Source organism: Papio anubis, chromosome 6 (assembly GCF_008728515.1).
Source record: "Papio anubis isolate 15944 chromosome 6, Panubis1.0, whole genome shotgun sequence".
NCBI lineage: Eukaryota > Metazoa > Chordata > Mammalia > Primates > Cercopithecidae > Papio > Papio anubis.
The window spans coordinates 105,240,121-105,265,743 of record NC_044981.1 but is presented as its reverse complement, the minus strand read 5'-3'; the positions used below and the strand labels follow the sequence as shown (position 1 = coordinate 105,265,743).

At 38.4% G+C, this 25,623-nt stretch overlaps 1 protein-coding gene across 7 annotated transcripts in view; it reads left to right on the top strand.

Moving 5' to 3' along the window:
• ARID1B (AT-rich interaction domain 1B) overlaps positions 1 to 25,623 on the top strand; it is a 442,915-nt gene that overhangs the window by 257,655 nt on the left and 159,637 nt on the right. For 4 of the 7 annotated variants that reach the window (XM_031667340.1, XM_031667337.1, XM_031667342.1 and 1 more), the window contains exon 5: positions 6,292 to 6,333. The exons of the other annotated variants lie outside the window; for them this stretch is intronic. In XM_031667340.1, the coding sequence (XP_031523200.1) occupies positions 6,292 to 6,333 (42 nt within the window). The remainder of the gene's footprint in view (positions 1 to 6,291; positions 6,334 to 25,623) is intronic. 7 annotated transcript variants of the gene reach the window in all.

Genomic DNA, 25,623 nt, shown 5'->3' with positions numbered 1-25,623 from the left:
TGTAAATCCTATGTGGAGGTGTCCTCACTGAGTTAGAGAACATAATTGGAAATAAGGGTGTGACCATAGGGCTGACTAACTTTGTTTTAAATTTAACAGCCTTGGATAGAAAGACACACCAGCATCCTAGTGCAGGAGATAATGTGAGCATATCACTTGTGGTGAAAAGTGTAATTATAATACATCACACTGTCTTGAAATCGTGTCTTACAGTATTAAGTTTAACAAATGCTTTTGGATGGCATAGATGTGTTTTTCATTGTTACCAATATTTATTGGATCCCTATATAGAGACAAGATTTTAGTTCATTTCCAATACATTCAGAGGACGGCTGCCGTACTCAGCAGCACGAGGCAGCCCTGTGTGTTCTTCCCATTGCCGGCCAACCGTGCACTGAGTGATTTCAGCAAGCCGTGTCCTTGAGCTGTCATGTGGTCTGTCATGCTAATGAGGAGAACGAGGAGAATTAATAAGTAAAAGAGGAATGCTGGCAGTGGCTTATGGTTTTTTCCTTTTTTTTTTTCTTAAGAGTTCTGTGTTTTTAATGGATTAAAATCCCAAAAAGTTAATAAAATAATAATAAAGAAAAACATGGAACAACTTCTTTGCTTGATAAAATTAAAACTTTGGAACCCAAATGCTTCTCCTGCAGTTTAAATTATCATAAATCCTGGAACATAGTTTTGGAGAGCAGTTTATTTATTAGTGACTACTTTTCCTTAATGTAGGTAAAAGTATGATTAATGGAATAGGTTGTACTTGGTGTATTGGACTTGTTGGCCCAATCAAGGCAGATACAGCAAACATTGTAAATAGAGTATTTTTATTCCCTGGACGCCAATATAGGCAAAAATTATTTTTTCCAAGGGTGTCTAAATTCTTGGTAATATCCTTGCAGATAAATGTTATTGTGACTGGAAATTCAATCAATTTCTTGTTGATTGTTACTAGCCTCCTCCCCTTGCCCTTATTCCCCTTTGGGTGGAACAGCTCACTTGAGTAATTTTGCCTTTCCTATCCTTGCCTTGGAATTGGAGGCAAAATCTGTATCATTTTAATGTTTAATTATGGTAAAGATACGATATCTATAATCACTAGAAAAAATAATGGAATATTCTTCATCACAGTTATTCAAATGGAAAACTAAAATTGAGTCACCCCCTCCTCTTGGTATTTCACAATAAATTACAGTTTGATCAAATATTTAAATGTAAAAAAATAAAATCATATATATTAAAAGAAAACAAATGAAATTTTTTTTTTTTTTTGAGATGGCGACTCACTCTGTTGCCTAGACTGGAGTGCAATGGTGCGATCGTGCAGCAACCTCCACCTCCCTGGTTCTAGCAGTTCTCCTGCCTCAGCCTCAGCTTCCCAGGTAGCTGGGACTACCTGCATGCGCCACCACGCCCGGCTAATTTTTGTATCTTTAATAGAGACAGGGTTTCACCATGTTGGCCAGGCTGGTCTTGAACTCTTGACCTCAGGTGATCCTCCCACCTCAGCCTCCCAAAGTGCTAGGATTACAGCTGTAAGCCACCACGCCTGGCCCAAAATGAATATTTTTAAAAATACCTCAATGAGGAAGACATTTTCCAGCATGGCACAAACTCTAGAAACTTGGGGAAAACAAATGGATACATTTGAATATTTAAAATGTCAAATTTCTTGTTTTTGATTTCTTTACATTGAACACAGTTATGAGCATTTTCCCATGTTACAAAATATCTCTTAAAACCTGAATTTTTCATGATTATTAATGCTCTATCAGGTGAATATACCATACTTTAACCATCTCCCATATTTGTACATTTTTTTCTAATGTTATTTTAAATAATGTAGTGCACATGCTTAATATATAAATGGTAGATCACAAACTGTAACCTTAAGATAGCTCTTTCTAGTGGCGTGATTGCTGGATAAATGGGCATGAGTATGTTTGAGGATGTTGATATGTAGTGGAAGACTGTTTTCTGGGCAGGCTGTTCTTAGCTGCTGGCCCACCGTAGGTGTTGAAGAACCTAGGTGTACGCATAAACCTGGACCACTGTATTTTTAATTTTTGCCACCTTGAAAGATAAGATGTTTATTCACATTTCTATGATTATTAATTGACATGGAACAATGGATAATGTTATTGACTTTTTTTTTAACTAATTACTTTTAATTGAATAAGAAGCACATGTAGTTGTTGGGGAAAGTTCTTACACTGATGTGTTTCTTCCATTTCTGTCCAAAAACGTTCTAAGTACATCAAGTATATGACTCACCCCCACCTTTTTAAAAAAAACTGATGGTAGCTTACTGTGCACACCCTTTCCATTCTTCTTACTTAATAGACTATCCTGGAAATCTTTTCTTATCTGCACACGGATTTACCTCAATCTTTGTAATTGAAGCATAGTCTTCTATGTTCGGCTGTACACTAATTTACTATAAACTTAACTCCCTTGGCAATGAAAATTTTGTTATGTTCACTTTTCACTGTTACAAACAACTCCAGTAAACATCGTTTTAAATCTTTATTTTTATACTTCAGGATCAGTGGAATTGTTGGGGTTAATACGTAATCGTATACATGTGCATTTTGATTGATACTGCCAATTGTATTTTATTCCAGTATATATTTTCATCAGCAGTGCAAGGCTATGATTTGAATAATTACCCAAACCTGTGTATATGTTGTAATTATCACGATGTTTAATCTTTAGTACAATATGACTTTATTTGTATTCCTTTAGTTATGAGTACGGTTCGTTACACATTGTTATAAATGGGCATTATTTCTCACTTTAGTTCCTCTTTTTGTGACAGTGATACTGATTTTAGAACTATCTAAGAAAAATAAATTGCAGCATAGTTTTGGCATTGCTTTATTTTAATGATAATGCTGCTAGAATTAGTATACTCTGTTTTCAATGAGTGCTTTACATTATGAACATAAAAAGGACTTTGAAAGTGAAAGAGAAAGGAAAGTACAGCCAGTTTTACTTCCAAATTCATGAATTCTCGTTTTCCCAATTTTCTTACTGGAATGATTGGAAATTAAGGTGATTTGTGTTATTTTTGGTGGAGGGGGGGCATAGGGTAATTGGGAAAGAGATGTCAATTGAAGGTTTTTGTGCTTTAGGAGAGTGAGGACTGTAAATGGCTTAGCTGCTGCTGAACTTTACAGATTGAACTTTCACAAAGCTCTTAGAGGTTCTCTACAAATGGAATCCTTTTAGGCACTTGTGTTATAAAATGTTGATTGTAACATTTGAAATAAGTGTGAGTTAATGGAAAGGGCCTTGTCTTTGTCTTCAGGAAGTTTCTACTTTGTTGTCTTAAACCTGCCCCTTCACACCTCTGTACTTCAGGAACCCTTAAAAAGTTCTCTCTCCCATTGAAGTGAAACATGGGTCTCATCAGAGTATTCAAATTTGTCTCTGCATTTGTTACAGCATCTGTGTGGAGGAGGAGAACGTTGGCTATTATGTCCTGATTTTACATTTGATTAAACCTGTGACTTTTTTTCTTACTGCTAATTTTAAGTCTGCCCACATCAAAGTTTAAAAAGAAAAATGACACCATGAATAATCTTATCTTTTCATTTCTGAATTAGAATTTATTTTTGACTGTGTAATGGATACTTAAATACATTTCACTCAGTTATACCTAAGCTAAACTCATCACTTTGATTTTCTTATGACGTTAAGCACAAAACATTGCACTTAATAAATATCTGGAAAGTGTGTATTATGAATGAGTGATGGTTTTTTTGAGATTAGAGCAGATAAATGCAGATTATAGGCAAAGAATTGATATTTTAACATCAATGCTGTATCTTCCCAGTACAGTATCCAGTCTTTTCCATTGAGAATTTACCAGAGTTTTTCAGTTGTATGTTCTTGTTTTAATCGGATTAGCACAGATCTACTTCTAGTTTATGAATAAGAATGATAGGTGATTTTGGCTTATGAAATATAGTTATTGACTTTTTTGTTGTTGTTGTTCAAATTTATGACAAAAGGAACAAAAAAAGCTTAGCTGATTTCGGCCGGTAACTTTTATGACTACTACCTGGAAATCAAGTGTGAAAGTTGAAATACTCCTTTGCTCCCACTAGAGGGGGATTCCTTCCAACTTAGGTAAAAATGCTCTTTAGACCCAATGTGAAAACCTTGTATGACATTGATATTCCCTTTGTATTAAATTGAGGATAATCTTATGTTTTTAAAATCAGCTGATTTTCTGTAGTTGCTGATATTAAAATCTTACAGAAACAGAGGATGTAAAGGCTACTTGAACTAGGGTACATATGTATTTAAACAACAGTGCTTTTGAACAAAACAAACACTTTTGTAGAGTTGCTATAATTAAATTTTTTTAAAGGTATATTAAGAGTTTCAAAACAACTCCGCCAGCCCTGCTGGAGATAGAATCTGGGGTGAAGGGTGCCCTGGTGAGATCTGGCTCCCTCCTCCCACCCCCAAGGTCTGTCACTGTCTCTGTCTGCTGAAATAGCCACAGGGAGAGTTCTAAATTTTCACACGAAAGCTTTGATTTGCTCTCACCTCAAGTTGTCAAATATACTAAAGCCTTATCTTTAAATACAGCTCTATTTGCTATTGAATTTTCTTGTTACATTGACTTATTATAATATGATAAAATATGCAGAACTCACACTCTGAAGATTTTTTTTTTTGCAAAGTTAAACTGTAATATATTTTAAAAATAATTCTATGTGTGTTAAAAATAGCACATCAAGGGTGAGGTATGCAGATATGATCTATATGTGTACTTCACAAGCAAATGTCATATGATGTTCACAATATTTAAGATTCAGCAAATTTCCTGTTCGCACCTTTCCTTTAAAGTCTCCAATGTTGATTAGAGGTTTTAATTTTAAAAATAGTTGAGGTTAGTAATCTAGCATTGTGAAAGTCAGGGCTTGGGAAATTCAAACATGTAATCTTTTTTCCTTTTCTTAAATGAAAAGTAGATAATAAGGCCTTGTTTCTAAACCTAACAGCATTGAAAATTAAACTGTAAACAGAAATGCTGTCGGTGAAACTTAAAATGATTTTTTCTGCTTTAATTGATCCAACATTTCAGTCTTTAGCCTAAAATCATATTTGGTATCAGCAACATGTGGTTTTCTATGAAAACGAGGCTGCTCATCTCCATCCCTAATGGTAGTATCTTTCTTTTGCTTTCTGCACCAGCCTCTGCCAGTGCCAGGGGATGGTCAGTGAGCCTGGCTTTCAGTGAAGCAGTTGGAGAAGACAATTTGCTTCCTTGTTTCTTTTTTTGAGCCTTTTACTTTCATACTGGATGAAAGTCTTATTGTCATGGTCTTCCTTTCTATATTTTCTTTCCGCAAGGGAAGAATCCAATTTTGTTTTATAGCAGGATACATTAGATAGGCCTATATGCCTTCTACTTAAACACCTGCCACACGTGCCTAATTTTAAAAGGTTTAAAACTGACAGTGAAGCCTGTTGCAGTCTGATACTGCCCGCCCACCCAGTCTTCCTCTTTAAAAATACTCAGATGTGTTCTGTTGCCTTCTTTCCTTGTTCTTTTGCATCGTGTATTGGTACTTTGCAATAGTCAAAGTTAAAAGCTTTACACACCACACTGAATAATTTTGTTTAAAAAACAGTAATTATCAATACACGTCTTGTTCCTCGCAGGTTTTTAAAATTCATGTTAATGAGCTCTGTCTTCTAATGCATGAGACTGACAGGCAGTCTTGAAGTTTTGCCATCATTTCACAACTTGTTGCTTAGACTCTGCCTGCCTTTTCCAGAGTATTGCTTTCAGGAGCTCTTGCTCTGCAACATTCCAGAGACCCAGCGCTGCCCACTCTGATCTGAGCAGGACAAGAATCTACTGGTAGCACATATGCATAGTGAGGTTGCTCCACAAAGGGCAGCTTCCCCTCACTGTCTGTCAGTAAAAGATCAAAAGGCATATGCATCATGTGATTGAGGTGAGAAGGATGATTCTACTCACTTCCTGGATTGTTTTTGAGGAACTTCAACCAGTACGTCCACATGATGGCAGATGGATTCGTTTGATAGGAGCTCCCGCCGTCTTATAAAACTGAAACCCAGACGGTGACTGGGATTTCAACCCAGCTCTGGAAGATACTCACAGATCTCTCTTTCTTGACAACTGACATACATTGAATGCCAGTTTTCTCAGAACTCTCCATTCTAGGCCATGCCTGTGTCTGGTTTCTGTGGCTAGACTCAAAGAGGTTTTTGATAGTGCCTAAATTATGTTTTTCCTTATGATTTCAGGTTGAAGTCTTGGCCTCGGAGGATACAGCCTTTGGACTCAAGGTGTGTAGTCTGATGTAGTTCCTTGTGGAGGTTTTGTCAGTTCCTCCTAGGTGGATCTTGAAGGCTCAACAAGAGAGGACTTACTTTGTTTTAAATCAAAGTACTGAGGTTTAAAAATCTTCACAAGTTTAAGATTTATCTTACTGTGATTAAGATTAGACTGTGGTAGTGTTTTCGTTACCTTCTTTGTTGTGGAGAATATGAGAAACAGTACAGGAAAATAAGAGTTTCGTTTAGTAGTAATTCACTTTTAAATTTCAATTCAGCATAGCACAAGATTTACTTAAATTTTGCCCCAGTTTAGGGGCACTGAATTGTAAGATGTTATCAGAGTGCTGTATTTAGTTCAGAGCTCCAGTGTTATTCATTGGTTTATTAAACATCCCTGCTTCAGACAGAACCCCTACAGTCCAGTTACAACCAGATTGAAAACCCAGCTCCTTCCCGTGAGGGCCTCATGACCAGTTGACAGATCTAAGCCTATAAGCAGATAAATCATCCCACAGGGTGGCTGTATCCATGCAAGAAACATGCCAGAGGCTGCGAGTCAGGTGGAGTGGAGAGTGGCAAGGCTTTCTAGGAGGTGGATCCCTGGGCTGAGTTTTGAGGGCTTGGGTTATATTGAGGCAAGAAAGGAGGGCAGGAGAAATGAGAGCTATTTTCAGGTAGAACAACCACCATGAAAAATATCAGAGGAAGCTAAAAGTAGTTAAGTTCTGCCCGTGTAGCAAGATCTGAGACTGGACAGGTTAAAGATAATTTTCTCCTGTAGAAAATGGTAAACTATTAAAAGATTTTAAGCCAGGTAGTGGTCAGATTTGCAATTTAGACAGATGACTTTGGCCACTTTTTGGAGGATGGATTAAACCAGAGACCAGTCAAAAGCAATTGAATAGACCCAGTAAAAGCAAACACAGGCCTGAGCTGGCATAGTAGAAGGAGTATCAGAGGGAAGAGGACTGGGACCTCAGTATGCAGGGTCTGGTGCCTGCTGGGGTGTGCAGAGTAGGAAAAGACAGGAGCCCAAGATGAGTCCAGGGACTGTATGGTGTCACTCTGAGATAGAGAACACAAGAGGAAGAATTACAGATTTTTAAAAATTACAATCTTCCAGACCTGAATTGTCGATCAGATTACTTACCTTTTGTACATATTTGCTGATAATTTTTAAATTTGTTAAATTTTGAGTAAATTGGGAGACATTTGCCTTTTGTACATATTTGTTGATGCTTTTTAAATTTGTTAAATTTTGAGTAAACTGGGAGACACTTATTAGAGAACTCTGATTTCATTTTCTTATAGAGGTGTAGAAGTATAGGGTAGGTGCCATCAGTTACTTTGGAAGTCAGTTTGGGAGAATAGGAAGGTTGGTAGAAACTGTTACAGAACACCAGGTATTGGTGACGACCCTCATGTGACTCTTCCATGTGTTACATCTTTGGCTTGAAACCAAATTGGATCATTTATGTATTTTTTCTTTTTACCATTTTTCATCCTATGTGCTTGACATTTTAAAAGCCCAGTCTACCACTTGTGCAGTAGTGACAGGTAAGATGACACTGTAATACTACCAAAAGCAAAATTTCTGAGGTTACAAATGTAGCAAGATTTTACTTCCTTAAATATATATGAAGAAAATTAAATTAATACTTTACAAATACTTGATAAAACACAAGTTTATAACCCTAATACATTTTTTGTTTCTGTATTTGCCAAAAATTACTAAAAGAAATTATTAATTCTAAATAGAACCTAACTCAGTGTTATTTACAGTATTTAACATGTGGTTGTCTTGTGAATTTTTCAGTTTTTATTTAATGCCCAGCATGCATGTGGAATATTCACTGCATTTTTAATAAACCTGTAGGGTCAGTTCTTATGAGCTCATTTTCATAATCCTTCATACTTACTGAATATGCAGCAATATTATAGAAGATTAGTGTAGCCAGCAGCCCTCATAGTCCGTCCTGCTGTGTGAAGGCTCCGCGTTTGTTCTGTGGCCAACCTAACAGATTCCTTTTGTAGCTTTAACTTTTTTTTTTGAGACTGGGTCTCACTCTGTTGCCCAGGCTAGAGTGCAGTGGCATGATCATGGCTCATCACAGCCCCAACCTCCCAGGCTCAAGCAGTGCTCCCGCTGGCCATGTGCCAGCATGCCTGGCTAATTTTTTATAAAAATTTGGGTCTAACTATGTTGCCCAGGCTGGTCTTGAACTCCTCGCCTCAAGTGATCCCTGGTCTTGGACTCCCAAAGAGTAGTGTTGGGATTACAGGTGTTAGCCACGGCTTCTGATCTCATAGCATTAAATTTAATATGTTGAAACAACAGTGAAAATTTTTTTCAACAATCCAGTGACTTTCACAATAAGAGATGCTTTTAGCTTTTGCTGATCTATACCAAAGTGTTTATACATCTAATTAAAAATGGGAAATTTGACATTTTACTGCTTCATTATCTGGAATTCGGCAAGTATATTTTTGAATTCCAAAAATTACCTTATTTCTTTTTCTTTTTTTCTTTTTTTTTTTTGAGACAGAGTCTCGCTTTGTCGCCAGGCTGGAGTGCAGTGGCGTGATCTCAGCTCACTGCAACCTCCACCTTCCGGGTTCATGCAATTCTCCTGCCTCAGCCTCCTGAGTAGCTGGGACTACAGGCGTGTGCCACTACGCCCACCTAATTTTTGAATTCTTAGTAGAGACGGGATTTCACCATGTTGGCCAGGATAGTCTCCATCTCTTGACCTCATGATCCGCCCGCCTCAGCCTCCCAAAGTGCTGGGATCACAGGCGTGAGCCACTGTGCCCGGCCAAAATTACCTTGTTTCATGAAGGTCTAGGTATTCAGCATTGGTCAGGTTTTTAAACGCATTCACAGTTGGTGTTTCTTCCTGTTTTTATAACACTGGGAAAGGTAACTCAAGTGTCTGAGTCACTGTGGTAACACATGCTACCCTCTTGGCAAATGCACAGAGCACTTCTGAGCCTACTGGATGGAGTGTGTGTCCCATGTGTGTCGCCGCTCCTTTTAGTGATGATCTTTAATGAGCCTTTATCTTTCTGTACTTTTTTTCTACGACTTCTTTATACTTGTATGCTTTGCCTTCTCTTAAGCAGAATTGAATTTACAAGCTTAATATTGACTTAGCACAAATTTGTCAGTCTTACTGGAAAATGAGTGTACACGTTGGGACCCAGCAGTGCGAACGACTTATTTTTGTATGTGCGTGTGGTGAAACTACAACCCAGGGAAACCAGTGTGTGGTCCTGCAAAACTGTCATGACTATTAGGGTTGATTCGAGAGTAACTTTTTCATCTAGTCAAATGGCAAGTGTCTGTGTTCTCCTACTTCTTACATCTTAATTTTGCACAAATAGAGATTCATTGTTTTGTTAGGCTTATCTCATTTAAAGGTAACTTAGAATTTGAAATGCTGAAACTGTTTCACAGTATAGTAAACGAGCACTTCTGCTGTTTTCCAGTGGTGTTAGTTTTTTTCCTCTGAATTTAAGTAACTTATTTTCTTGAGTTTGTTTCTATACAGGTATAATTAAGATAATTATTTTTAAATTATATCTATTTATAATGGAACAAGAATTTGAGGTGAATAGAAGTGCTTCAAAATAAAAAATGGGTGAATATATGCCTTTATTGGTAAAGTTCTGCAAACTGTAGACCACTATTCTTATTTTCAGCTTTGATCATGATTTGAATATATTATAAAGCTTATAATTCTATAGAAAAATAAATCAGAAGTCCCAGCAGCCACCAACATGGGTTGGTTCTTTTTATAGGATCACTGTGCCTTGTATATCATTAATGAACTAACTAAAGCTGCTGGTGATAATGGGATGATATATCAGCTAAGCATTTATATGTTTACATATGTGATTATATTACTAAATATAGGGAAAAGACTAAAACATTGACTTGTTGCTTATGGATTCTAACATATAGTAGTATAGAAAATTATAGTAAGGGGTGTAAACAAGAAAGGAGTATGTAAATTAGCCCGGAGTCATTAAAACAACATGTAAACATAACTTATTAATAAACTTCTTAATAAATTTCTTAGGAAATCTTATTAATCTAATAAGTTACTTCAAAATTTCATGACTGTGAATGTTTTTCGTGTTTTGATTAGGTAGCTAAGTCCAGAATTAGAGAAAAGCACGTTTTTATTTAATCCACTCTCATATGAGATGTGGACACTGTTGTTATCCCCAGTATTAGGTGAGGAAACAGGAACTCAGAGTTTAGAACTTGCTCAAGTTCACACAACCGATCAATAACAGAACTGGGATTTGCATCAACAAGGTCAGCCCCAGCACCTTGTCTGTTTTCTGAATGTCCTGAGAACTGATGGAACTGATAGGGGGTACCCTGTACCTGCCTCTCACTCTTTACTCCTCATCTTCTTAGCCACCGTCACCTCTGCCCCACTCAACTCCTCTTACTAAGGTCCCTAATGACACACCCAAATCTAGCAGAGCAGTCCACTGCTTGCCCTGTGCCTGCCTCCTTGCGCGTTTGACCTAATGGACTTCTTCCTTGGCACACACTCTTCCTGTGGCTTCCTCAGCAGTGTTTTGTTGATTCGCCTCCTACAGGTCTGGTCTCGATTTCTCAGACTTGTCTTCCTCTTCACAGACAGGCAGTAATGCATTTGTTCAGGGCTTCATCCTAGATTCTCCTCTCTGCTACATAATGTCACTAACACCCCACGTTACATCTTCCCCTCCTCCTCCAGGGTATATTCTTAAATATCCTGCCGAATGAGTGAATTATGCATAAAGCTATGACAAAGATGAAAACATGTATCTCTTGTTCAATACAGTGTATTTCCTGGGGTAAATTCTTAGTGCTTGCCTAGTTGACAATAACGTAATTTGGTTATCAAAATAATTTTTAAAGACTTTTCCCTTTGAAAGATGGAGGGACAGAAATATGTATTACCAGTTTATTCATTTGCTATACCTGTCTTCCAGTTTTAAATGGACATCAGAATCCAGAAAATCAAAAATATTTTGATAGGGTGTTTTGGCTGGCATGTTCTTTTGGAGAAGAAAACTCTGAATTTTATGACTCTTAATAATATTTGATATAAACTATTAAAAATACACATGGAGAGGTCAGTTGAAAATGAATTACGAGGATAATCAAGGGGAAGCATATTGTATTGCTCTCAAAAAGAATGAGAAAAAGAAAAACGATGCAATTTACGCTATCATTGGGCCCCACAAGATCACAGGAGCCCTCCACTCCTTTTCTCTTGAGACAGAGTCTCACTGTGTCACCCAGCCTGGAGTACAGTAGCGTGATCTCCGCTCATTGCAGCCTCCACCTTCCAGATTCAAGTGATTCTCCTGCCTCAGCCTCCTGAGTAGCTGAGATTACAGGCCTGCGCCACGACGCCCAGCTAAGTTTTTTGTATTTTTAGTAGAGATGGGTTTTTACCATGTTGGCCAGGCTGGTCTTGAACTCCTGACCTCGAGTGATCTGCCCGCCTCAGCCTCCCAAAATGCTGGGATTACAGGCATGAGCCACCGCACTAAGGCTACACTTAACTTTAATCCTCTTCGCTGATAATTTTTAATATTTGTTTTAGGCACCTAAAATTTATTACTATAAAAGAGAAAGGTCTAAGCTAAAGTATCTGAATATAAGATGTTAAAGTAAATCCTAGACTTGTATTACTTTTTACCTGTATTTTGGTTGATTAGATATCTTAGAGAAAAATAACATCAGCATTCAAACTGGTCTTCCAACCCCTAACTAACATAGTCCCTTAAATATCCCATGCCGTTTGCTGCCCTTAGCTTCCCTCCGGCCTAATCTCCACCTTGCCTTTCCCCTAAAATGCTTACTCTTCCTCTTTCTGCATTTCAAAATCCTGCTTTCCCTCCAGGCTCCATTCTAACCTCTCTTCTATGATTTGTCTCAGCATTGGAGCCTTCTGAGTGCCATCCTCAGAGCTCAACAGTTCTCACTGCCTTTAGGACTCATTTGGAATTTCTCAGCTACCAACTTGTTTTTGTGTTCTTTTGTATTTGGGAGACAGCGTGATATGGCCTAGCCCAATTCTGTTATGTGGCATTTTCCCCCGTAATATGGTAAGCTTAGAAAATCCATTTTTTTCATCTTTTTATATCCATATTGACTTTCACATGGTAAACAGTGAATAAGTACTGATGATTATCTGAGTTTTACTGATAGTGTTAACAATTATCATTGCTAAGAGCATAAAATGTGTGATATTAACATGTCCCTACTGTGTTCTTCTCTATTCTGGGATTTCTTCGCCGATTCTCCCATTATCTGGGCTAATATGTAAGCTTGGCATTTCCTATTTAAGCTCTGTAATGCCCACCTGAAGGAAGACATATTCATTGTTAATGTTTGTTAAAGCTATTGAGTGAGTATGGCTGGCATCAGAAACTAGTTGGTTCCTTTTAACCTGGCTTATCTTAAATATGTTCATTAATCAAGTTCTGCAGTTATATTCATTCATATCATTCTACTTCTTTCCACTGCTTTCCATTCAAACAAATAGCTATGGGATATACATGTTATTTGTCAAGTACTAGGGAGGCAGTGGTAAGAATAGTAAGTCCTTGCTTCCACAGATCTTACATTGTAGACACAACTTTTGGAATGATCTGATGTCAGGGAAAAATCCAAGAAGAGATGCAAACTTTGGATATAATTGTATGCTTTTCTGTTGTTTAATTGTCTTAATTGAATCTATTTATTGTATTCTACAAAATGGAATGTCATTCCAGTTTGACTTAAGGAAATTGAAGGATTAGTCACCCGTAAATATAATTTCAAATAGAATAAAAGTGGAAAAATTTATTTTGTCATTTTAAAATAAGGTATTTTCAATTGTGGAAAATACATAGCCTGGGAATCATATTTGGCAGTGACTTAAATCAAATTTGAGCTGCTTTCTGTCTTTTGACGTCTGATCATTATGTAAATATCTATATTTCACTTCCCTCATATAAAAACAAAATGATGCAGTCTATAACTATAGGATTTATCATACTGGCTAAGGAGGAAACAGAAAAAAATACAATGGCAGCCCATGTCTGAATGGGTCTCCTGGCTCAATAACCAAATAATGACCCTTAGGAAAAAGCGGGAGGTTCACTTGTAGCTTCTTTTTCTGATCCGCCTAACTTAGAGGGCTCCCGTTTGAATTGTGTTAAAAGTCCATTTGTTTTTAGTCGTTTCTGACTCTGTGTCTTTTGTTACATTTTTCCAGCTTTAATCATTTCTCATTGCTCATTTTGGTTCTGTAGAGGTGTGCTATCCAGTGCGGCAGTCACCAGCCATGTGTGGCTATTTAAAGTATTTAAAGCTAAATCAAATTCAAATAGCATTTCTTCAGTTGCGCCGGCCACATCTCAACAATTACATGTTGCTGGTGGCTGCCACACTGCCGTAGTGAATAGAGAGAGCCGTCCATCTTAACAATGAGTTCTGTTGCCTGAGCTGGTCTAGAAAATACAGGTTCTAAGTATGTAGATGATACAGACAGCTTTTAGCATAACACATTTCATAATTAGAACAGTCATTTAAAAAATTGATTTAAAAACTAGGGATTTGAAAAGATAGGAGAAAACAGAAGGAATTTGCTGTTTGGGTAAAGTGCTATAAAGCAGAGGGGATGTTCTGCTTAGGAAAGAAATAGAAACTATTATAAAGTTGACAAGTTTCATTAGATTTTGAGAATAGAAAAGTTTTAAACAGGGTCATGAAATTTGGCATCCTTCTAGAGTGACATTTGTAAGGGGTCATTAATTCATTGATTTGCCTAAGATGTGTCCCCAGGCTACCAATATATTATTTTGGATTTAGAATGTTTAATTTTGCATTGTAAGATTCTACCCAATAAAATAGTTCTCTCTTTTATGAGTGTAACCACATGAAAACATATACTAATCTTCTGTTTAAAAACATTTAGCATATATATATATATATATATATATATATATATATATATTTTTTTTTTTTTTTTTTTTTTTTTTTTTTTTTTGGAGACAGTCTCTCGCTCTGTCGCCCAGGCTGGAGTACAGTGGCGCGATCGATCTTGGCTCACTACAAGCTCCACCCTTAGTGGGACGTGTTTTCTAGTGAATTTACTTGGCTAACTCTCTGAGTGAGGGTGACTTTAACTTAGGTGGAAGTATATTTAAGATAACCAATGTCATTGAAACAAAACTAGCAAACAGTTTTTTTGAACTCATAATCGTATGAACTCATATTACTTTTCATAATATGATTTATTTTTACATTTTAATCTTTTTTATTTAATTAAAATCTATTCAAAACCTTTAGAGCAGTAGAGGACCAAGTTTATTCCATACTGTTCCAATATTGACTCGAAATTAAAATTATAGAATACATATTGTTAAAGCAAAAAATTTACTATTTCCTCTAAAAGAAAGATTCAAGGGGGTGTGGGGAGAGGAATCGGCAGTGTTTCTCTAGGACCTCAAGGATCTTAATTTCTCCCGGATGTGGGAATCCAGGAATCCATATTGAGCTCTTCTCTTCTTTTGTTAGAAAATTTCCCAGCCTCTGCTTCTGCCATCTGCTGGTAGTTCAAACAGTTACATGTTTGAGTTTAAAACAAATTTGCTTTATTTTTATTTAGAAACGATTTTGGGGAAATACTTTATGTATATTTACTGTAATATTTTGATGCAGTTTTCTTTGTTAGGTTTAATTATCTTTTGAAGGGATATTTTAGCTTTTTTTTCCAATTCTGTCTTTAGAGGAATACACAAGTCTAAAACTCAGAAAAGACAGAAGACTATGAGGCCAAAGCATATGCAGTGAAGAGGCAGGGTAGAGCCCTGTTAATGAAAGGCCTTTAGTGGCCAATGAGGAGTTACTTGAGAGCTGTTAGCGGTCTCACCTGATGTCTGGCTTTGGATTAAATATGGTATAGAAATTTTTTCCTGCCATTTTACGATTAAGACTACTTGACTGGGAGTTGAACACACCCATATTCTACTGTAAGTCCCATTGTAAGGTTGGAGAATTGATTTCTAGACATCATTAAATTTCTTTCCAGCCCTAAAATTCTGCAGGTCCTTAATGCTAACAGGCCTCCTGTATTCATCCAAAGTGCAACTGTTTTACCATTTATTATTCTTTCATTTCTTCCTGCTGATGTTTCGTAGACTAAGGTATTCTCGTTGTCTTGAGAAAAATAGAATTTTGTCGTTGTGTTGTTGTCCACAAACAAATCCTTTCATTAAGTGAAGCCAGGCAAAAAATTTTAAAAGAAAGATAAAATACAGGATTTTTATTTTCTGCCACCTTTAATCTTCTTTCCTAATTTCCTTTAGAGCTGCCTTGGCCAGTTATTTTTCATCATTTTCTCAAAGAGAAAATGTAACCTAAGATTTTTCCAATTTCTTTTTTTCACAATGAAGAAGGCTGAGGGAGGGAAAGTGACTTATTTTAGTCACTGTCTAGTGGTAAAGCTCAACTAGAAGTTGCTGCTTCCCAGGCCTGTGTACTTCATTTAAAAATTCCAGCAATGTCTGTGTTGTTGTTGTTTTTAAATCAGTCCTCTCAAGTTTAGGAACTCTATATTAGGTTACATCTTACAGAATTGACATTTCACAGCTCAAAAAATGGTGTAAAGTTGGCAATTTCATATGGTTCAACCCAATGTACTAGGACTCTAATATCATTTTAGATCAGCTTTCAATAGTGAAAATCGGCCGGGCGCGGTGGCTCAAGCCTGTAATGCCAGCACTTTGGGAGGCTGAGACGGGCAGATCACGAGGTCAGGAGATCGAGACCATCCTGGCTAACACGGTGAAACCCCGTCTCTACTAAAAAATACAAAAAACTAGCCAGGCGAGGTGGCGGGTCCCTGTAGTCCCAGCTACTCAGGAGGCTGAGGCAGGAGAATGGTGTAAACCCGGGAGGTGGAGCTTGCAGTGAGCTGAGATCCGTCCACTGCACTCCAGCCTGGGCAACAGAGCGAGACTCCGTCTCAAAAAAAAAATAGTGAAAACAGTATTTTTCTTTAAAAGTAGTTTATTCCAATTGGAATGGGTGTGAGCACACTCTGTGAAGTACTAGGTGATCACAAGATGTTTGTGGAGGACGTGAGCGTACCCAGTAGGCCACAAAGCCCAGCAAAGAAGGTATGATGTTTCCAGAGTATGTTTTGGCATTATATGCAAAATCAGAAGTAGTGTATTATGATCAAGGGAGTTCTTAGTGTAGTAGGAACTCCATTTCTTCCGGACCAAGTATTCTGTCAGGTGATGGTAGATGGCAGAGTGTTTAGATAGATTCATTGACAGCATGGCGGCTGTCCCAAGATCTACTAAGTCCACTGTGCAGAAATGTTTGCCCTGCCCTAGTGGTGGTGAAGATATGGTCATTGGAGGGGCCCATAATTTAGTATCGTTCATGCCTGCCTTTGTCAGATTCTGTTCATTTTTGTAAAAACATATTAGGAATTAAACATGGCCTCACGTGCTGTGTCTGAAAAGTGGTCTTTTCAAGAGAGCAAGGAGTTATGCTGGAAGCAAGCTTATTTACTTGTATAATTTGGAGTTTGATTGACTCCCTTTTTCTCTGGGGACATTATTTTGGCACTAGTTTTTGAGGACTTAATTTTCTAGTAATAATAAAAATGCATATATTCTCTTATCCCCACCCTCAAACACCTGTTCATTTGGGACATGCACATATAATTAGAGGCATGTTTCGGGGCTTGCCTGTAAAATTCCTTTGCATACAGTTACTGTGATCATATTAATAATCATCAAGCTGCTTGAGATTTTGTTGGGAAGAAGCAAAGAAAATATCCCAGGGAAGATGGGGGTGATTTTGATTGCGTGTGTTTTAGGTTGTCTGCACTGCCAAATTTTAAAGCAGATTCTGTTTCTTCAGATGGTGAAAGCCCTCCTCCTTCCCTCCTCCTGCCTTAAATTTGGCTTCTTCCCAAGCCATGTCAATTTTTGCAAGTCAGTTGAGAATGTCAACGTGGCTGGTGTTGAAAGAGCCAATATGTTGGAAGATGCTTAAAGCCAAGTAGAACATTTATGTGAATTAAAGAATATATCAGGGATGATTTTTAAAAATCAGATTTAGATTAAGAAACCTGTTGAATTAATACTTGCATAACAGATGTATCACTGATAAATACTTGTAAAAGATATTCCCGAATAAGCAATAAAAGTACCATTTTACAACTGAAGTAATGCATCCTGTGGGTCCATTTGCAAAGATATGCCAACAGAAATGCATGCAGAGCTCTGGAAGTGATAATGCAAATAAAACATTTCACATTATAACTTAAAATAACAAGTTTGGAAGCAAGAAAAAGTCTGGGAGACTATTTGTTTTGTCTAAATTCTGCTTTTACTCTGGTCTTTTAACAGTTGGCTTTTGATAATGTATTATTGCCTTAGTGTGTTCCTATGTATTGAAGGAATACGTTGTCTGACAGAATTGTGGTTGACAATATTACAAGTTCTAAATAATAAGAGTAATAAATATCATGTCTTGTTTGCTTTGTTGTCATAGTCGCCTGTTCTCATGCTTTCCTGAATTCGGCTGGTGTCTTGATTACAATAGAATCACTGAGCAGAGAGTTTTGCCGTGTGTAATGTATTCGTCTGTGCACAGCCACAGCAGAGCATCCAGGCAGCCCGCAGTGGCTCTGTGTTCCAGTGTGCCAGGTCACCAAGACTTGCTGCCTTGAGGCCAGGCGCAGTGGCTCACTCCTGTAATCCCAATACTTTGGGAGACCGAAGCAGGCAGATCACTTGAGGTCAGGAGTTCAAGACCAGCCTAGCCAACATGGTAAAGCCCCATCTCTACTAAAAATACAAAAATCAGCCAGGCGTGGTGGTGGGCGGCTGTCATCCCAGCTACTCAGGAGGCTGAGGCACAAGAATCGCTTGAACCAGACGGTGGAGGTTGCAGTGAGCTGAGATCATGCCACTGCACTTCAGCCTGGGTGACATTGTCGAGCAAGACTCAGTCTGGAGAAAAAAAAGACTTGCTGCCTTGATTTGCTGCTCACTTTGCCCAGCAAGGCCACTCTGCCTGGGCTGATTCTAGACCCTGGCCAAGGTGGGGTGAAGCCTTCCCTCTCTCTGGCCAGAGTGCTCCTCAGGTGTGACCTACCTTTGGTAGCTGGGCAGGTTTCTGCTTGCTGTAGGTGTGGCCTTAGATGGCCATGTGAAAAGGAGGGGTCAGTGTGAGGAACGGGAGAGAAGTACGGAAGGGGAGAAGTACGGAAGAGAAGAGAAGGGGAAGGGCGGGACTGGCCCTTGAAATTGGCATAGAGGAAGTTAAGTCCTACAGGAAATTTCTTTTGTTTTCCCCTAGCTACACATGGCAGTTTAAAGCATTTAATTGGCTATTTCTTAAGAAGCCATGTACATTTTTATTTTTATAAGAAATGTCTCTTAACCTCCCTTCACTCTTCCACAAATTAAATTTTCCTTTCAGAATATTTTTTTTTGTATCTCATTGAGGAAGAGGGGCTGTGAAGAACAGAACAGCAAATGAATACATATTATTTATAATGAGATTGGATATAGGCTTAGATTGCCTCTTACACATTAAATATCATGGTAAAGTCAATAAAATTTTAAGAAGTATTCTAAAATTAATTTCAAACAAATTTTCGAAACATTTCTAGAATTTCTTTTTAAATCTTCACATTACATATTAAAGCTTCTCACATTGTATTCCTATTTTTGTCTTATTTAAGTTTTAATCTCCTTATAAAAGGATAAGTGTCTTTTCTTCAGTCATCTTAATGTGTTAACCTGCACTTCATATCATCATGATTTTCACACATGTACTGAGTGCTGCTGCAGTCCAAGAGTAACAATGCCATGGCCTCTAAGGGGTAAGGGCCCCCTGGACCATCAGCCCCAGCATAAGGAAGAGAGACACTCTCAGTTGTGGGGTGTCCCTGCCCAATTCAGCCCCCACCTCACTGAGGCTCTTCCACCCCCAATTTCCATCTCAGATGCCCAGAAGGGTGGGAGGGGCCAAAGGAGCTTCACCTTGTGTATCATAAATAAAGCCCCCTGGACCCAGTCCCCCCACAAGGAAGAACAACAGATAACTCAATTTAAAAAATGTTACTTGTGGCCGGATGCGGTGACTCACTCCTATAATCCCAGCACTTTGGGAGGCCGAGGCAGGTAGATCATGAGGTCAGGAGTTTCCTGAGACCAGCCTAACCAACATGGTGAAACCCTGTCTCTATTAAAAATACAAAAATTAGCCGGGCATGGTGGTGCGCGCCTGTAATCGCAGCTACTCAGGAGGCTGAGGCAGGAGAATTGCTTGAACCCGGGAGGCGGAGGTTGTAGTGAGCAGAGATCACGCCACTGCACTCCAGCCTGGGCAACGGAGCGAGACTCTTATCTCAAAAATAAAAAGTTACTTGTGATAAGTGAATAATTTGGGAAGAAGAAATCCTGAGTTTTATGATGCAGAAGGTATTTCTTTATCATGTAGACACTTAGAGGGCTTCGATTTTGGTAGTAAATAACCTTCATTTAAAAAGTTAATTTTTTTGTTTTACCTTCATATGAACCCTGTAATAGTACTTCTAATGACATCATACTCATAAAATGACTTTTTTTGTTTTCTGATCGACAGTGGAAATGTTTATGATGTACTGTGTAATAGTATGTGCAAACATCACAGGCACAATATTAATAGATGCATGTATATGTGTGTCACACAGTAAATATTTCCCATTCACATATGTATGCATTCTTTCCTTTTACATAGGAGGCACAGAGAAGTTGACCTCCCTAAAGGATAAGTTCTAAAAGGCAGGAAATGGAGATCTGCCAGGCTTGTTGGCTAGAGTCATGGACAAGAGCAAGGCCTGTCTGAACTGCCACTCAGTTTTTATTCTGCGCATTTGCAGGGCTGGTGATTAGAGTGGCTTTCGCCCAATTATGCTGTGATTATTCTGCTGCACTGTAATTGACTGGGGAGATATGCTAATACCTGTCATTTGGGATGATAAAAGATGAGCGGGGGACGCAATGCATTATTTAGCTGGCTGTGTGATAGATGAGGGATGCGCAGAGTGCTTTAATTGCTGAGAAGAGAGGTTAAGCTGAACGAACGGATGAATTAGAAATGAGTTTTTTTATGGCTTGTGGAAAAGTGAAATAAAGGAAAATGTGCCTTAAACTAAAACAGCAGATAGAAATGAGCACAACGAAACTAGATCTTCCAGGCAGCTCCCTTTATCCATTTAAATGCTAACGGAAAATGCAGTTTAGAATTCAGTAAATAATAATCGGAATAAGAATTTACAATGGATTCTCATATTAAGCAAAAAAAAAAAAAATGTTAAAGGAATCATTTTTATTTTAGATGACTATTTGTAATCTGTAACCTCTTAAATTCACACTGTACTTTAGGTTATACTGAAATGTAATATGCAACAATTCTGAATTTTATACTTTGTATCTTTTGAATGTTTGAATGCTAGACTTCTTGTGCCTGTGTGTATCTTTCAATAAATGCAGGCAGAGGAAAGCAAAAAAAAAAAAAAAGATGAATATTTATAATACCAGGAGAATGTAAAAATATAATTGGAGAGCATACAGATGATTCTTGAGTAACAGGATCTGAGGCAGTCGGTACAGTCCTCATGCGCCACACACTTAGGTATTGATATTTTTATGCAAAAATAATTATGGAGAGTGGTGTATTTCTTTTCATGTTGTTTCTTTTGTCACATGATATATTAGTTTGTATCCATATTTCATAAAAGTATTTAAAATTCTCTTGTAATTTGTATGGTTATTTACATGATTAGATGTGTTTTGCTTTATTTTAGTTTTGCCCAGTTAATTAATACGTAAATATTTTGAAAATGCAGCCAGGACAGCAGTTTGCAGAAAAAGACTGTTAAAAACTGAAGGCTGAAGCCTTCTACACATTGTGGGCTTCCAGGTACATTGTATTTTACCAAGTAATGATGTAGGAAAATGTCTCCAATTGTGCTGTTTTGTCTTGTAGATGAAGAAATGAAAATAAAGGTTGGGTAGCAGAAGTTTTATATATATATTTGTAAAATGAAGAAATGTATTGTTGAATTATCTCTAGACAGTCAAGCTTCTCAACCCGTGTGACTTATCTCATACAGAAGAATTGATCAGGGAATAGCTTTCAACTAGGGTATTGAATGGTAATAGATCTGTGTGGAATCAAGTCGGCCTGTTGGACTGGATGTCAACTGTAGACAGATGCCACTCTATGCTACTCAAATAAGTTTTGTTGGGGCTGATTACTTTCCCCCAATATAATTGGCACTTTTATTTGCACATTCCTTGTGAAACAAAGTGAAGTTTCCTTATGGATATTTTAATCAGTGTACTTGGAATTCCAAAGTGGGCTCTTGGAACTTACACAGGCATAATCTGAAAGGCTGCTTATACAGAATATCTTGTAAAGCAAAATAGAAGTTACAAAGGAAAAGATGCACTTTGCTTCAAATAATTTAAGAAATGGACAAAGATTGGATAAACATAGCAACCTATACCAAACAACAGCACCTAAGAGCAGTTTTTGTTTGTCTGTTTGTTTGTTTTTTGAGATGGAGTCTTGGTCTGTCACCAGGCTGGAGTGCAGTGGTGCAGTCTCGGCTCACTGCAACTTCTGACTGTCTGGTTTAAGTGATTCTCCTGCCTCAGCCTCCCGAGTAGCTGGGATTACAGGCACATGCCATCACGCCCAGCTAATTTTTGTATTTTTAGTAGAGACAGGGTTTCACCATGTTGGCCAGTATTGTCTCGATCTCCTGACCTCGTGATCCGCCCACCTCAGCTTCCCAAAGTGCTGAGATTACAAGTGTGAGCCACCACACCTAGCCCTAAGAGCAATTTTCACCAGGCTGAGTTACAACAGTGTAAAATATGCAGAATTATTTATTTTATTGTATTTATTTATTTATTTTTATTTTATTTTTTATTTTTTGAGACAGAGTCTCACTCTGTAGCCCAAGCTGGAGAGCAGTGGCATGATCTCGGCCCACTGCAATCTCCACCTCCAGGGCCCCTGTAATTCTCATGCCTCAGCCTCCCAAGTAGCTGGGATTACAGGCGCCTACCACCATGCCTGGCTAATTTTTTGTATTTTTAGTAAAGACGTGGTTTCACCATGTTGCCAGAGTGGTCTTGAACTCCTGAGCTCAGGTGATCTGCCAATCTTGGCCTCCCAAAATTCTGGGATTACAGGTGTGAGCCACTGCACCTGGCCTTTCATGCAGAATTTAAGCTAATTATACTGAAGATAGCAATAGCCCTTTGGGGATGTGCTGTCTTGACTGGTTTCTCTTGTCAATAGTATAAACAGAGCAGTATACAAAACTATTAACTTTTCTACATCTTTTTAATACTAGTAGTTTATAATTTCAACTTCCTACTAGGCAATTATTCAGTCCTGCAACTTTGTTCCTGAATCTTGGCTATAATTATTATCACTTGAACGTAGAAATGATTCCTTCTTTAAGGACCTTAGTTTGAATGGGGTTTGCTTTGTTTTATGTGATTAGGAAAAGAATCATGTCTGTGACTTTTTGTTGCTTACGTAATATCCTATCAAGCCTTTCTGTAAGTTTGATTTATTATGATAGCATGAAATTTTTCTTTTATGAAACTAGATGAGCCAGGCACTGTGGTTCATGACTGTAATCCCATCACTTTAGGAGGCCAAGGCAGATGGATCACCTGAGGTCAGGAGTTCAAGACCAGCCTGGCCAACATGGTGAAACCCCATCTCTACTAAAAATATTTAAAAAAAAAAAAAAAACCAAAAAAAAAAAAACCCCACAAAATTAGGCCGGGCACAGTGGCTCATGCCTATAATCCCAGCACTTTGGGAGGCTGAGATGGGTGGATCACCTGGAGGTCGGGAGTTCGAGACCAGCCTGACCAGCTTGGAGAAACCCTGTCTCTACTAAAAATACAAAATTAGCCAGGCCTGGTGGCACGTGCCTGTAATCCCAGCAATTTGGGAGGCTGAGGCAGAAGCATGGCTTGAACTCGGGAGGCGGAGGTTGCAGTGAGCCAAGACAGCGCCATTGTGCTACAGCCTGAGCAACAAGATAGAAAATCCGACTGGAAAAAAAGAAAAAGCCAGCCGTGGTGGTGTGTGCCTGTAATCCCAGCTATACGGAAGGCTGAGGCAGGAGAATCACTTGAACCCAGGAGGCAGAGGTTGCAGTGAGCCAAGATTGTGCCATTGCACTCCAGCCTGGGCCACAGAGTGAGACTCTGTCTCAAAAAAAACAAAAAAGAAGGTAGATGGCCGGAAGCTGTGTGATTCTTTGCCTTAGATTAGGTTTTTCCACTTGGAAATGCTGTATCTTAAAACTGAGATTTGTAACACAAGGCAGCATCAAACTGTCTTCAATTTCCTTAGCATCTTTTAATGTTCTTACTGCCCAATTAAATAGTTGGTTTTTTAAATGGTAGTGAGTTGTAGTTTTTTGAAATAATGTGTTTATATTATTTTATAATAAACATGTAAATCTGGTGATAGGATTTAGAGCTACAAGGGACATGAGAAATTATGTAATCCATTATCCCTGTGTTATAAACGTAGGAGGTGAGGCTCATGGAAGGACTAGTAACCACCTAGACCTCACATCTCCTCGCTTCCTATCTGGGGCTTTTTGTTCTATGTCTGAGGAAGTGGTTCTTACCTAAAGAGCAAGGTTTGTGGAAACAGTTGTTCACACTGAGCTGTGAAAGGCAAAAGAACCACAGCCTAGGCCCACTTACTAGATGTCACTGTTACGGGGGTGATTATCAGATTGGTTAAAGCAGAAATCTTTGAAAATGATGCAAACATAATACATTTTATTGTAGCATAAAACACATAAATATCTATTCACCCGTACCTCCCTCCTGTCCATGGTTCACCGCCGTCTCGGCCATACCTCATTCTGCAACAGCGTTTTACTAGCTCGCTCATCCCCAGTGGTGGGTGGGTCTCTTTTCACACCAATGCATCACTTGGGTCCATTTTCCATTCAGTTTTAGAACTGGAGGAACCCGTAGCATAAACCTGCAGAGGAGGGAACAGAACTCACCACTGGCAAGCATCCTCCTCAGCAGGCATCAGCCGGGAAGTAGGGGGCTTTCCAGAGAAGGAGCCACTTCACCACTGAAGCCAGCAGGTGCCTCGGGTGGAGCTTAGTGCCTCCTCTGGGGACAAGGAGACCATTTACATTTTTTTTTCCCTTCAGAAATGATGAGTAATTATCTTTCCTTCTACTTCAAGCCAGGTCTCCAATAATGTACTGCTATAGAAAAGATACAGATCATTAATTGGTTAACTAGGGAATAATCATTAGTCTGCCCATCTTATTTTTTTTATTTTTATTTTTATTTTTTTGAGACGGAGTCTCGCTGTCTCCCAGACTGGAGTGCAGTGGCACAAACTTGGCTCACTGCAAGCTCTGCCCCCCCAAGGTTCATGCCATTCTCCTGCCCCAGCCTCCCGAGTAGCTGGGACAACAGGCGCCCGCCACCACACCCGGCTAATTTTTTTTTTTTTTTTTTGTATTTTTAGTAGAGACAGGGTTTCACCATGTTCGCCAGGATGGTCTCGATCTCCTGACCTCGTGATCTGCTCTCCTCGGCCTCCCAAAGTGCTGGGATTACAGGTGTGAGCCACCGTGCCCGGCCTGCCCATCTTATTTTTATGCCTTTGATTTTCCTTCTTTCCAGTAATGTAATCTTTTTTTTTTTGTTTCTGTCTTTGTCATTTAAATTCACCTGTAGAACTTGTACAAAGTACTCTTTTAGAAGTAGCTACTCAAAATTTTTGCTTTAAAAAGAAAACATCAATGTAAATATCACCTTAAATTTCAAACCTTCACTGCTCACTGTACTAACTCCTCTTTTGTCCTTAAATTTGATTATAATATTCTTGATAACAATAGAAAGCTAATTTTATCTAACAAAAAGGAAAATTTGAAAATTCTTACAGATCTCCTCTGGTGAGATTTGAAAGGTAAGTGAGGTTTCAAATGTATCAATTTTCTGTTGCTGAGTAACACATTACCCCCAGATTCAGCAGCTTTAAACTATTCTTCCTAATTGTCTCACAATTTCTATAGCTAAGAGTCCAGTAACCGGGTCCTCTACTCAGGATCTCATGAAGTTGAGATAAGGTATTATCAGGGCTGTGGTCTCATCTGAGGTTTGGGGTCCTCTTCCAAGCTCACTCATTGGCAGAATTTGCTT